Here is a 15,356-nt window from a genome sequence, read left to right as displayed (position 1 = left end):
AATTTTAAATATGGTCCAAATTAGGTCAGCAAACGCTTATGTATGATATAGCACTCAAACCCTTCCGAATTTTGCTTATTTATTGCATTATTATTTATTGCATTCAATTTTGCTTGTAAAAAATAGAAAAAATAATAGAACACAACCGAAGAAAAAGTTCCTTTCCACTTTCAGTGGTCGGAATCATAAAGCAGGACGCGATAACTTTTCCTGTTTCACGAGAGTAATTAACCAAAAAATTAAAGAAAAGCTGGCAAAATATATGGTTTCATTGTAGATATCTTTACCACGGATGGCTGAAAATGAAGTTACAGCCAAATTGTGACCAACAATTTGTGCCTTGAATTTAATCTTCAATGTACACATCAATTGCACAATTTGGAACCAGTATATCTCAAACTTGACACTGAAATTTAAATTGAATCTCACCGTTCAAATCAATTTTAAAAGAACTGCAAAATATTTTACATGGTTTTTTCAAAACGTGTTTTTTCTATAAAAACTCTCTCATTTCACAAAAACTGCAGTAGGCAAGAAAATTTACGAAGTCATTGTGATTTAATTCAAGGATTTGGATTTTTTCACGCATGTATTGCAATTTATTAACTTTTCTTTGATTTTTGTTCTACTACTATAGTGTGATGAATGAAAACGACTCGATAAAATGAACTGAAAAACGAATCTTTAAAATCGTTTTTCTCAAACTAGGTTACGTTCGGCCAAAAAATGATGAAGATAAAAAACGCTTGGATTTTTACCAGCTTCTTATGGCGTAAAGTTCAATGCAAAAAATTAAACAAAAATTACATCTTTAAAACGGGCCAATTCGTTTGATTCAAAATTAAGGAGATAAACAAAGTCAATTGATGTAAGAATAACTACAATTGACCCTGCTTCCCTCCTTAATTATGAATCAAAAGAATTAACCAGAGGGTGTAAATTTTGTTTGATTTTTGCATTAAAATTTACAACATAAAAAACTGGTAGAATTTTAAGCATTTTGTGTCTTCGTCATTTTTTGCCAAACATTCTGTTTTAATCCATTTTATCCGGTTGTTTTCATTAAGCACAATTGTAGCTTGTTCAGCGCAAAAAGTGGTGAAATTTCATTAAATCGCGAAAATTGCGTGAACAAAAAACAATCCAAATTAAGGAGTCACATCATCAAAATTCGGAAAATTCGAAAAACATCGTTTTAATGACCCAAATATTCGAGAAATCAGAGATGATTTATAAAAGCAAGTTTTGAAAACACCCTGTATATATATTTATAAAAAAATATATATAGTGGCGTTTGCTCAACAATTCGCCATATCATGAAGCCGAATTCACGTCAGAATAACGTAATTTACTAATTTACATCAGAATTAAGTAACAATTGTATAACAACAAAGGCAAACTGTTATTTTTCATATTAATATTAGTTTTTGGCTTGCAGGAACGATAATCCTATTTTCGTTTTCGGTTTGTTGGCCGTTGGGCTTGTTGGCCTATAACCATCTACAGCTGGTGTTTTTTTTTTCAAAATGCGTGATTTTTAATTCACTCAAAAATTTATCAGGTACCAATACACAATTTTAACTTAGCTGAAAAAAATTTTCAGCCGAAAAATGTCAAAAAAATGTTTGTCAATTTTTTCATAATTCGTATCTAGTAATTGCATTGCTTTTGTTGAACAAGCAATCACAATATACATGGAATTGCAATAAACAACTTAATCTGTGTTGCAATCAGAATAGCCGCAATACCATCGACTTTGTGTTTATGATGCCCGTTAGCTTCTTGCAATGCTCGTTGAGCTCCAGGGCTCGTTTGTTTCAACGTAAAAATAGAATATTCTAGAAAAAATCTTTCATTCACGAGGGCTGTTTTTGTTTTTTGTGCCCGTTTTGATACCATCTCATTCCAATGTAATCCACCTAAGCTGGCAAAACTCTGGCTCGTCTTTAAATGGCAAAAATATAGTTCATAATCATGTCAGAAAAATTGGTGCTTGTTATTACTTTAAATCATTTTTAAAAAGTCAGAATTGGGTACAAGTATAATACTTGAGTTCCTTCAATTTAGATGGTTCACCGAAAGAAATTTTTCGTGCTTAAAGTGTTCGGAAACAGGTTCAATATTTTTTGTTTTTTGACTTTTTCTTGATATTTTCTTAAAAATTGTGGGACCCATCTTTCATACTTGCTTCTTTCAGGGACCTAATATGCTTCTTTTTTTCATGCTTCTTTCAGCTATTATACTTGTACCCAGAATTGACGAATTTTATGCCTTTGAAACTTGTAAAATTGATATTAACTTGGGCCAGTTAAATATCTGTAAATCATTAAAAATCTGCCAAATTAAAATGGAAAGCACTTTAAGAAAAAACGAATACTTTGCACTTTATTTCAATAAAAATTATTTCAATTTTACAAATTAAAATTATAATTACATATCGTACCGGAATAATTGTATTTTACGCAACAGATGCTGATATAGTTTTTTGGACTTTTGTTAAAGTTCTGGCCAAAAAAACGCGTTTTTTCGGCGCGCATTTTCCTTCAAAGTGATTATATTGGGGACCACGGCACATTGAGACATATTGACGCCCAAAGCCCAAAAATAGAAGTGAAAAAAAAAACAGTTTATCTGTCCATTTAGAGAGAGGTATTAGCTTGAATGATGTTGGTATAAGTGTCGAAAGACATGAGCTCGTATTTGCTCTCTTTCGCCTTCCAGAACCAAATCGGATCGTGAACTTTCTCCAAGTCAAACCCTTCTTTCTGCAACTCTACCTTTCTGAGTTTGAACGTACCTAAATAAACAAAACATTGTAGATTCAAAATAAGTAATTAATAACTTACTATCGATTTTTGCATATCGATATTCCATATGACAAAATCTTGTAAATTGTTTTGAATTACGACCGCGGTTTTTCAACAAAAAAATTTGATTGACAGATTTATTGATCGTGGCGAGAAAACTTCATTTTCATTCATCTGTATACTCAATTACCACTCCCATTTTTTTTTTTCCAATCAATTTTTAATTGCCACAGGCAGAGCAGATGAAGTATTTTGGGATCCAAAATATGTTTAAAATGAGTTTCTATATCAATGATATAAATCGATGAAAATATCCCGTTCTTGCTAGAATCAACGTAGAAGAGTTTTAAAAAAGGTGCGGTCGTCTAAATTCAAATTTACAACTTCCTTATTAATACAGTGTTGACGAAAATATGAATTTATGAGTAATATAGATACAATTCCAAAAGAAACGGGCTAGGTTGCAATCAATCAAAATAACTGTCCATTAATACTTTTTATGAGGTCGATGTCAAGCAAAACATCCTTTGCGTTCAATCTTTCAATGATGAAATCTTTTGATTAACTAAGATTTCGTGTTATTTATTTTTTGGCATTTTTCTTCGAGATTTTGGAGGTCGATGGCCAAATTTGCAATAAAATCAGAAAGAAATTACAAAAAATAACTAGCTAGCTGTAAGTATGGATGACTTGCTGAATTTCGAAAACGTATGTATGCATGAGTCACTTTATGATCGACGAGGTTTTTCTATATTGAGACAAATTATAAGTTAGTAGGAAACTTTTGGAGCAATTAGAATCTCGTGTTAGTTTTTCTAATTTATATCAATGTCATGGTAACAAATTGACTACTGCTACTAGTGTGGGTATTATGGGACTTCGCTTTGAAAAAGTTGAAAAAATCGAAATTAACATTTAAAATCAAATTAGTTCAACTTTTCATTCGCCATTTGCTTTGGTTTTTCTTCGAAAATTTTTTTTAATACCCAGACATTAAAGTCAACACCGTCAGGTTGAATGCCTGTGGCTGAACCCGGGCAAAGTTTCTAGCTTCAGTTGCACCTGTTTTTCATATATTAAAAATTTGATGCCAAAATTGTTATGAGCTTTGTGATTTTACTGGAATTCAACGTATTTATTGTTGTTATATATAGTTCATTTTGCAAGTACTTTTTTTGTTACCAGCAATAACCAAAACACGATTACTGAATCAAAATAGGTAGCCTAAGTAGCTATCAATTGTATCACTTTGTTTTCCACATTGCCAGCCGAAATATAAACCAATCAAAATTGCGCGGAGTATATAATTCAGCCGAAACGTTACGTCACATCAATGAAATTCGCATAACCCGGGTTGACCTCCCTAGACCAAAAATGCTAATCATACAATTCCATAAACTAAATCTATGCAAAAATACTAATCATACAAATTTTATACATTTTGCTAAAATGATGTCGTCGAATTTTCGAAAAACTTTTCTCTTGTTTTGGCATAAAATTCGGTGTATCGTAATAAATAAAAAAGAAAAACTTTCTGTCAAAAAATGCTAATCATACGATTGCCATTTATGGAAAATGTATGACTAGCTTTTTTTTTGATGAAATTGCCCCAAAACTTTTTTGTTTTTTTTTCAAATGCAAATTGATTTTCGTACACAAAAAACTTTTTTTGAAAAAAAAATTTTGCATGCAAAATTCAATTTTTTTGTGTGTATAACGTAGTCCTGGATATACTAATATTGGATTTTTTTCCTTTTGTCATAACTTTTTGCCAAAATTTAAAAGTTCGTTACTTTTGTTATATTCGTTACTTTTGTTATACATTTGTGTGAGACATTTCAGGCTGTTTCCAATACGTTTTTAAAGCGAGACGGCCAAATCTTTGGTTATTACGTTTGAGTAACCAAGGCTTATGTTATTTGTGTTCGGTTACGAACACAACCAAAAAATTTTGGGAAATTAAAATGTAAAAAATCAATTTTCTTGGTTTATGGAAAAATGCTAGTCATACAATTTCCATATATGAAAAAATACTAATCATAGACCTTTCATGCAATTTTCTGTACTTATGGAATTGCATGAAAAGCGTATGATTAGCATTTTTCCATATATGAAAATTGTATGACTAGCATTTTTGTCAACCTGGGAACTTTTGTAATAACTTTAAAATAAGGAACTTTTGTAATAACTTTAAAAAAACACATACGTAATTTTTGCTGGTTGATACTTCGGCTGGCTTATACTTTGGCCATTTTATATGCCACTAAAAATCTGTCTGCAAACCATTGGCAAATTGTTTTTTTATGGCACATGGTTTCTACAAAATGATGGCGCAAAGCCACTCAATTAGTGAGAAAGAGAAACTTTTCCAGTTCTTCAAAGTGTCCAGCTCAAATTCTCCGAAATTTTCCACCGATCGAGAATCTCTGGCACGTTCTCAACGATCGAAAAGAAGAATGAAAACCTCAAATTATGTCTCATTGAATCAATTTACATGAGGCTACGAGATGTTTGTTTCAAATAGCTTGAAGTCAGCTCAATTTCAAAACGATTTAAGGCGTGTTTTTTTTTCCAGGGAATATGTTATCAAACAATAACTGAATTGTTTGTTTGTTTTGATTCAATGTTTGGTTGGAACACACCTAGGAAAATGCCCGGGGTTTTTCTTTTGATATTTTCCCGAACGTATTTGAGTAATGATGGTGGTGAATGAAATAGAAGAATCATAATTAAACACAATTTCAAACATTCTGCACTATGGCTCTAAGTTTTCAGCAGATGTTTTTGGATTGGATTGCACGTATTTGCGACCACCCTCTAGTTGTATACCAACCGAATGCTTTCCTCTTAGATTTCAATCAAAATGATAGGAACTAAGCTTATAGCAGTAAGACCGAAAGTTTCCCATGACGCAACGGCTTTTTTTTTGTATTTGCAAAAAACGCCAACTGAATTTTCACGTTATTTTAAAGATTTTGTTCCTGCCATTTAAAACATGTGGAGGAACTTTTATTCGTATGTGATTTAAGTTTTTTCTTTTTTTTTGTTTTCCACACAAAATCAGGTACAACAAAAAATGATCGGAATGGGTCGAGTAAGATATCATATTAAAGTTCTTTCAGTCGTAATTTGACCAACATTTATAAATGTCAGTGTCGAGAAAAATCAATTAGAAATTTTTGATTTTTAGTCTATTTTCAGGCTAATAAGGCGAGGTTAAGCAGGCTTCCAAAAGCTTATTATTGGTTAGTTTAAACCGTGAAAACTTATGTTTACTTTAGTGAAGTTAATTTTTGGAGTGTTTTAGCGCCAGTTTGGCGATCAAAAACTTCAAAATGCAAAAATTTTCTGCAATAAAATTGGGAGCTTTTTTTCAATTTTTAACAATTTTTTTGTGTTTTCCTTTCATTTTTTTGAAAAACTATTTTTCAATTGGCCTTTTTACTATGAATGTCGATTATGCCTATTTTTTTTGTTCAGCTGTTTTCATCTCACCACGAAGCGACTCTAATGTGTAAGACTATGGTCTGATTATTCTGTGCTACTTGCACAGTATTCGGCTCCCCCTCGTAAAAACTGAATTTTGATGAGCAGCAATAGCTTTTTGTCACTAGATTGTTCTGCCATGAGGGAATTTTTCAAGATAACACGACCTGTCATGTGGCTGTCGGCACTCGTTCTCAGCAGTCGTACGAAGATTGGTCTCGCGTATGACGGAAGAGAGAGTGCGGCACGTGATACACGACACATATCCACGTGACCGTCTTCATTCCCGATGGCAGCCATTCCCGCCCTCCCATCCGTCCCGGGAATCTCCACTCCATATACGATCACGTCTCTAGATGAACAACATGAAAAACTACGAAAGTGATGAGCAATCGAAATTTAAATAAAGTTTAAAACGGTTGCTGAACAACGAGCTAAAGATTCTGCTCGTGTCCACAATTTCTCCCCCTCCAAATAAATCAAGACTGAATTTTCTCGGGTCTAACATCCTGCAACTTTGAAGTTTCTCTCCTAAACGTAAACGTAAACCATCCATGGCTAATTCCAGCCAGGGTTAATTCAAAAAAATTCTAATCATTTTATTTAGACTCTTTAAACTAGGTTGTTTTTCCAGTATAATCCCCTCGGCAAATTATGATGCACGAAATGCAAAAACACTCTTGTTGTGGCGTTGTGGGCGGGGGGGGTTATAATTTTTTTGCTACTATGCTATGCTGAGGGGGATTATAATGGGAGACAGCCATGAAGTGGGGGGCTTTGGATAGTACCTGTGTTCTACGGAGCTCGCAAGTGCACTCTCCACCTCACACGTGGACACATTCTCCCCCTTCCACCTGAAAGTGTCCCCGGTTCTGTCCTTGAAGTAGACATAGCCCAACTGGTCCATGTACAAAATGTCCCCAGACACAAATGCCTGGTCGCCCCTCTTCTTCACGTTACGCGCTACCTTACAAAGTTGAAATAAAATCCAAAAAGTTAGATATTTGAATTTAAAATGGGTTAAAATACAGTAGATTGGCAATAATAAATTATGAGTTAGAGCAGATAACTAAAAGTATTCATTCTAGTTATAGTCCTGAGCAAACTTGGAACCTCTCAAGTATAAAAACAACAATTCCGTTAAATACTACAAAAGAGCCGCGCCCTGAGAAAAGCAACAAGCAGCCAGAGTCAAGATTTTTCACCTAATTCAGAGATTTTTACCCAAACACCTTTCGACTTTTTCAACTAGACATTTTTGGTTTGAAAAATTATCATACAAAAACTATGGCTGTGCTGAGCTCAAATTTAAAAAGATATTCAACTGTGGTCGTTTTTTTGTTGTAAAAGTATGTGTGTTCAAAGGTTGCCAAATCGCCAATTTGTGATAATTAACGCGCAACATGTTTTGTGCTATTAACGCGTAGACAAATATTAAATCTACCTGAGAGATCGTTCAGAAATGAATTAAGGCATTCAACTTGTTTTTTTTCCAATTTTTGAAGAAAAAGCGGAATATTTGGGCTCGGTGTGATTTTTATTTGTGCTCGGTGTGAAGTAGCAGGTTTTGACGGAATTTTTTTGATATTATTTGAAAGGTATTGTCCATTTGTGATCATTTTTTCCAAAGCAATGGGGCTTTAAAGTTTGTCATTTTTGGGATATTTGAGCCATTTTGGAGTCATAAACGCATAATATTTTTGTGCTAAAAACGAGTAATTGGAGATTTAATTCATCCTAGATATGGTTCCAAACTTAATTGAAGCCTGCTTTTTAGCCAACTTAACACTTTTCCAAATGCAAAATCTAATAAAATGTTTTTTATACAGCGTGTAGGAGGATCATTTAAAAAAAAATCAAGAAAATTGAAAAATGCGAAACATTTTTGTTTTTGAAAATTTGATCCCAACTTTAGCCATTAATCTGCAGTCGGAACATTCAAGGTAGGTTTTGCGCTTTTACGAGCAGTCTTGATCCATTCAAGGCTTCGGCCTGATACGAGCATTTTTGTTTCACCTATGAAGCGTTTAGTGTCTGTCTTACATTTCTTTAATTCATTCCCAGCTTTCAACAATTTTCATTAAATTCATTTTTACGTGTACCAACTCGCACCAACCATCATTTTTTTCTAACTTGAGTTTAGAGGTTCGTTATCACCCGTTTGGATCATTTGAGCTTGAGTTTCCTGGGTTGTCAAAAAATTGAGCATTTTTTGAAAAACAAATACTGACAAATCTGATTGACTATTTTCCGTTTCCCCACCTCGCATACGCAATAACTTCATGGTGTAACGACATGTTTAACAAAAAATGCTCTGTAAAAATGCTTTTATTGTGACCGGAACACTATTTGGATAATTTTGCTAGAAACTTACAAAAGACTTTGAAATATTGGTGGGAAAACCCGGAAATATGTTGAAATTCGGTGGAAAGTGGAAAAAAACTGCATATGTCAAACTTGAACAGCAACCAGTTATTGTGGTAAATCGAACCTTTTTGTTGGTCTCATTTTCGCCCAAGTATCCGTCGAACCGCCTAGTTGGGTCACTCTCCTTAATGGAGCCCACTACCAGCCCCTGTTCTCCAGGCTGCGACTGCACACACAACCCCCTCCAGTCCCTGATGAGGTTTCCCTCATCGTCGCACTTCATTAGGTAGATTCCGACTATGTCCTTCAGAAAATATTGTCTTGACTCCATGGCTCTTTTTTATATATATTGTATGAACTTCCCATTTTTTCACTGGAGCCGGATCTTTTTACTTTTACACCCAAAATTTGGCTCTTTTCCAGTTCCCCCCCCCTTTCAAAGTACCGAGTTTTATATTTGTTTTACGTGTTATTACGGCTAAATGCGTGATTTTACGCTGCAAAGTATGAAGAACAAATCTGTTCAGAATTGTCGATTTGTTCACCACGCCAAATTTCATTGCATTATGACAACGTTAAATAGACTTTTCAAAATTGAATTGGAAAGGGGGGGGGGGACTGGAAAAGAGCCCAAAATTTTTATTAGCACATCAGAAAAAAAATTAAACGTTTTTTCCCCGAATTATAAGTGAAAAGAGCTCTTTTTCTGTCCGATTATTACAAAAATTGGTAAAACTTTTTAAAAAAAATAGGTCAAAAAGCTGTATTTGGACATTTTTTGGAAAGTTTTGACCAAAAAAGTGCGTTTTTTTTGGCGCGCACTCTCCTTCAACATTAGTATATATTGGCGTCAAAGGCGCCGTTAGAAAACTTTTAGGGTTGGTCAGCCTATAAAATGGATATATCAGAATAATACCAAAAGGGGGACCCTTTGGTTGTTGAGGGGGTCGAATCCTTGATGAACCCCCCCCTTTCAAATTCAATTTTGAAAAGCTTACTTAACGTTGTCATAATGCAATGAAACTTGGCGTGGTGAACAAATCGACAACTGAACAGATTTGTTCTTCATACTTAACAGCGCAACATCACGCATTTAGCCGTAATAACACGTAAAAAAAACATAAAACTCGGTATTTTGAAAGGGGGGACTGGAAAAGAGCCCTTCTTTGATTCATTTCATGTACTTGGACATATAAAAAGCTAGATTGTTGTTTGATGGTTTAATTTGAAAAGAGCCAATCCTTGGGGAAAATGATTGACAGGAACCCACAGGCTCCGGGCGTCTCGTCAAAGTTCACCAGGTTGCAGTTGCCCTCGGTCGACCCATAAATCTCACAAATATGCGGGATTTTGTACCTCGATTTGATGTCCAACCACAATTGCTGTTTCAACCCATTGCCAAAAATAGTCCTCAACTGATGTTTTTCCTCGCATGGGTTGTACGGCTGCTTGTAAATGTACCTCAAAATCTCGCCCAAATAGTTAAAACACGTTGCTTTTGATTCAGTGATATCGTTCCAAAATCGGCTAGCTGAGAACTTTCGGCGAAACGCAACAGTTGCTCCGTTGTATATAGCCTGGCCGACTGCAAGTATACCTGCGTTACTGTGGTATAATGGCAGAGGCGTCCATAAAACGTCATCTTTGGTTATTTTGTTCAAATAGCCGACGCCGACAGCCATGTTCATGAACCGATAATTCGTAATCTTCGCCGCTTTTGGCAATCCGGTCGTTCCTGATGTGTAAATGTACATCAAAAGATCGCTCAAATGAAGCTTCGGTCTAATATAACCTCCAGTTTGAGAGACTAACTTCTCCGAAATGTTTTCGAAACCCTCAAACTCGTCTGAAAAAACATCGCCTCGAGGTCCTAAGTCAGAACCTTGCAGTTTTTTAAATCCTTCATCGTGAACGTAAATCGAATTTTTCTTGCCCGAAATTTCTAAACTTTCTAAAATGTGGGCAATATCTGGAGCAAAAGATGATGCAACAACCAATAATTTTGGTTTACATGTGTTTATAGAGTGAGTTAGAGATTTCTCCCTCAAATTGAAATTTATGAGGGAGGACACGGCTCCAATTTTGGCACATCCCAGCCAGAACGACACCAAGTCCGGGGAATTTTCCATGAAAAGAGCAACACAATCTCCTTTTTTAACGCCAACACTTTGGAAGAAACTCGCAATCTTCTCAGCCTGTTCGTTGACCAATGAAAAAGTCTGTGTTTGTCCTTCGAAGTTGAACATAGCCTTAGTAGGAAACTTCTTGGCAGTCTTCTCAAAGCACTCGATTATAGTCAAGTTGGCCTTTTCGTATCGTGAAATTATTAATTTTAGGTGTATAAAAACTCGAATTGTTGAGAGGTCTCGCGGTAAAGTTTTGCTATATTTCCATCCTCCGAGCACATTAAAAGCCAGAAATGAAGCAAAAAACGACAGAATTGGATTCCAAGTTATTATGAAAATAACTGAAAAAATAATAACAACTGAATATAGCATCATTATATATACTAATCAATGTTTAAAAAAATGCGCTTTGGTCAAAGTGAGATATAGTTCATTTAAACGAACATATTTGAAAATGGTACGTATAAATACAAAAGCACGTTCTAAATTAACCAAAATTGGTTACAATTTGCTATCTCATTTCAAGCAAACAACCAAGTGGTCAGAAGGTCAGTTGCAAAGGTCAAAGGTCAATCGAGATGATAACAGGAATAGCAGAAACGCATTTGTATCAGAGCCTATAGATGAACAGACCTAGATATTAGGCCAAGCAATTGTAAATAATAAAGACACAATAAGTTTTGGCTCTTCCTTACCCAGTCACAAAATGATCGTTTTCACAGTCCATATAAAGCTATTATGACTAAATGCGTAATTTTTGGTTGTTAGTACAAAAAAATGTTTTCAGAATAGTTATTTTTGCTCCTCGCACAGGTTTGCATTGCATTATGACCAAGTTAAAATAGTTTTTCTAAAACCGAAACTCAAATGTTGTGAGGTAAGTTGGAAAAAGGCAATGTTTCGACAGACAAAGAAAACCGAAAAAGTTATTCTACTCCGCTAGTTTTTACAATGAAACAGAAAGTATAAACTGTAAACACAGTAAAAATATTTAAAAAATTATATGTTATACACAGAGTTTTTTCGTTCTTGACGGCGCCAAATGCATTATATATAACAACTAGCAAACAATTTGTAGAGAAAAACTCAATAAAATAAAAAAAAATCTGCACATTTTGAACAAACTTTGAGTGCAACTTTGGATGCAATAGATTTGCAATAGATTTTATTAGGCAAAAGATGTAATTGTGTTATATCAATTAAGATACACAGAGTAATGAACTTGATATTTTTTAGCGCACAAGAGAATCCCAGGTCCAGTCATCTTAAAAACCTTGTCAAGGCCTCTAAAACTCTTGAAAATTCAGCAAAGCTAGCAAAAAACCTTCGGATTTATCACAGTGCTAAAATTTTCGAGTTTTTCAAAGCACTGAATCTTTATCCTCATGTCCTGAATCTATATCCTCACAAAATGAAAAGTATAAATCTTAAATCTCGAAATTAGGGAAAAATCATAGAAAAATTATAGGTTTACTTATATACCTTTAACATTTTTGATTTTTTTTTGAGCTAGCAAACAATTTGATAAACTTAAGATGGGTTTGTTAAACTTCTTTTGAACTAGCAAACAATTTGATAAACTTGAGATGGATTTGCTTAACCTAACAAAAGTTTCTACTCCGTTGCAAATAATCTTCAAATAATGGATTTTGTTAACCAGTCTTTCCCTCCTTTCATGCCTTGTAACAAATTCCCCCATAATAAATAAACCAATTCATTTAGCATACGCAACTTTTTTTTGCAATGAACCTCTCCTCCTTCCTATTGCAAAACAGGAGAAATATTTAACAAATTTCGAAAAAACTAAAAAAATTTTGAACAAAATCCGATTTGTAGCGTCCATTTCCAGATTATCACCATATTTAATATCCCTAGGACATATTTATACGCACAGTTTCTACTCAACCTAAGCGCAAAGCACAAACAACTAATACTCAAGAAAAACATATTTTATAATTAATTTATTCAGACTGAAACAAAAGCTTCTCGGCAAATTTGCGATAAACATAATTGGTTTCCCTGATAAAACAAGTGTACACACAAATCTCCACAAATGGTGAAACATCTGATTTTGAACGGTTAAATTAACGAGCTTTTTCTCGGCAAACTAACTCTGGAAAGTTTGAAACAAAACGACTTTTAACATACTTTAATATCGGTACCATCGGCCATAATTGTCTGAAAAACTCAAAGCAAGCTGCCAAATAGACAGTTTTTGTCCTTGAGACAAATTGCTCATTTTGACAGTCAGCTTCAATCAAGAATGAACCAAATTAGAAAATTCAAGTCGGGCTAGAGCGCCTCGGGCTTACATGTTTAAAGGTTAGGGTATGGGGGGACTCGAACCCTCGCCACCTGAAAAGTCTGTATAGTCGGCGGTACGTTAGCTAGCGCTGCTTGGCTATCTGTTCTTATATGCAGTTTCTTTTTCTTTCATTTTATTACGTCAATGTATGCATTTATTTTTATGCATTTATAATCTCGTTACGTTTGCCTTGCAACATCCTCTGTCCCCAAACAAGGAAGAATGGGAGCGAACTAACGGTCAGGCGGTTCAATTTGCTCGTAACGGCCTTTATGTCGGCGGATCTCGCGTATCCGCCCTTGCCGTAAGGCAGTCGAGCGATACGTGCGAGTGGGTAAGTTCCACGTGGACTGTCCGGCTCTATGACACAAACCAAGTCGCTGGCTTTCACCTTAACATCTGATTGGTTGTGAAACTTTGCACTCCTGTTGAGGGAAGCAACGTTTTCCCGCATCCAACGTTTTCATATTGAGTTAGCGGTTGATTTCGCTCTAGCGTACCGCATCTTATGGTCGAAGTTTTCTTCGAAGTTTAGCAACGGGAAATTCACAGCGCGATGACCAAGTATAAAATAATTTGGGGTCAACGCCTCTAATTATAGCGGACTGGAACTAAGGGCTGTTGTCGGTCTTGCGGTACGTGACTGCTCAACAAGGCACAGCGTGGTTTCATAAAACCTCCTCAGTTACTCTTCTGTTGCCTAGGATGTCATTCAAAACACGCCTGACACTCGTAACTAATTCCTCCCATGAGCCACCATGGTGCGGTGCGCTGAGTGGATTGAATTTCCACTCGATCCCTTTCTGAACAAAAACAGCGGGAACCAGATTGTTCCAACTCTCAGTGCAAGCTAAGAGCTCTTTTTGAGCGCCAACAAAGTTCGTGCCGTTGTCGGACATGATGGTAGTCGGAGCACTGCGACGTGCAATAAAACTCTCCACGCCCGTAACACAAGAACTTGTGTCGAAAGAGGGGACCACTTCAATGTGTACCGCTCTAGTGGTGAGGTAGGCGAACAAAAAACCCCACTGTTTTTCCGTACTTCTGAGGAACGGAACTAGGAATGGCCCAACGTAGTCGAAACTTGTGTTAGAGATAGGATGTTGTTTATAACGCAACCTTTTATTTGGCAGATCAGACATTATAGGTGTGTTACGGTTTGCGCTTTGCATTTTCGGCGCGTAACGCAAGTATTTTTAAAGTTTCGCAGCAACCAGCACAATTTCAACACAATTTTTTTCAAATTAACCACCGCACGCATGTAATGCAAACCTTGATGGAAGTTTCTACCGTGCAAGTGTCTAGACAAAAACCAAACAATCGGGTGACGTGCATCAAGTATAATTGGATGCTTGCTATCGATATCGGTACTAACCAAACGGCTGATGCGCCCAGTCGAGCGATGGATGCCAGCTGGTCCAATGGACGTCGAATACTTGGCGATCCGACTATTCCTTGTTATAACTTTAGGGGAGCTTAGTAGTTTTAACTCGCTAGGGAATGTCTCACACTGGGACAGGCAATTGAGTTTCTGCTCAGCAATGTTCAACGCACACGGGTCGGCAATTTCTAATGTACTCGACCGGATATGTTATTGAAATGGCTGAAATGGCAATGATTTCAACAACAAGGCTATTGCCCAATTGTGTCTTATAATTAAAATGAATCTCTCCCATTTCCCGAATGGAAGATTTTTCTCTGTCAAAACGTCGACGACAAAATTTGACGAACTTTGCAGACAAATTTCGATATCACTAGAAAATTCTTTGTTTCTTATTTTATTGATAACACACTTGGCCAATCAGTTGTCCTCAGTATACTAGGGCCATGAACTCAGCTGCTTTCTTTGAGGGCTTCTGAAGGAATCCCTCATGTACCGGTATCAGCTGGGTTATCACCGCTAAGTACGTAATGCTACTGATCAGTGGTGGTAGACTCCAGAATCTCACCAGTGCAATTGCTAACAAAAACGGCTAATTTATTACATGAGTTAAGCCACTAAAGAACACTGGTAATATCTATCCACATAAAAATCTCTAAAACTTCGAACATCAGACCTTTCAAAATGTCTTCGTTTAGACGGGTTGCAAGAAGAGCCGCTTGAAGCTCTAACTTTGGAAGAGATAGCGCTTTCATAGGAGCCACGCAGGCTTTGCCAAATACAAAGGCTAATTCAGTCTTATGTGAACTAGTAAGTCGCGCACGAAGGAAAGAGACGGCGCAGAAAACATCCTGCGAACTATCACCGAACATTTGAAGTTCTAT

General features: G+C 35.8%; 1 protein-coding gene across 1 annotated transcript; it reads right to left on the bottom strand.

Moving 5' to 3' along the window:
• Positions 1 to 2,382: 2,382 nt before the first annotated feature.
• LOC134845727 (long-chain fatty acid transport protein 4-like) lies at positions 2,383 to 11,515 on the bottom strand. Its single transcript, XM_063862785.1, has 5 exons — positions 9,905 to 11,515; positions 8,785 to 8,967; positions 7,082 to 7,260; positions 6,461 to 6,645; positions 2,383 to 2,797 (listed from the first exon to the last, which is right to left on the bottom strand). Exons 1-5 carry the CDS (start codon positions 11,159 to 11,161, stop codon positions 2,640 to 2,642), a joined length of 1,962 nt encoding a protein of 653 aa, XP_063718855.1. The 5' UTR covers positions 11,162 to 11,515; the 3' UTR covers positions 2,383 to 2,639.
• Between the last annotated feature and the right edge of the window lie 3,841 nt (positions 11,516 to 15,356).

This window comes from Symsagittifera roscoffensis, chromosome 5, assembly GCF_963678635.1.
Source record: "Symsagittifera roscoffensis chromosome 5, txSymRosc1.1, whole genome shotgun sequence".
Classification (NCBI taxonomy): Eukaryota; Metazoa; Xenacoelomorpha; order Acoela; family Convolutidae; genus Symsagittifera; species Symsagittifera roscoffensis.
Note: the sequence above shows the minus strand (reverse complement) of the source record. Positions and strands in the feature narration are given on the sequence as shown.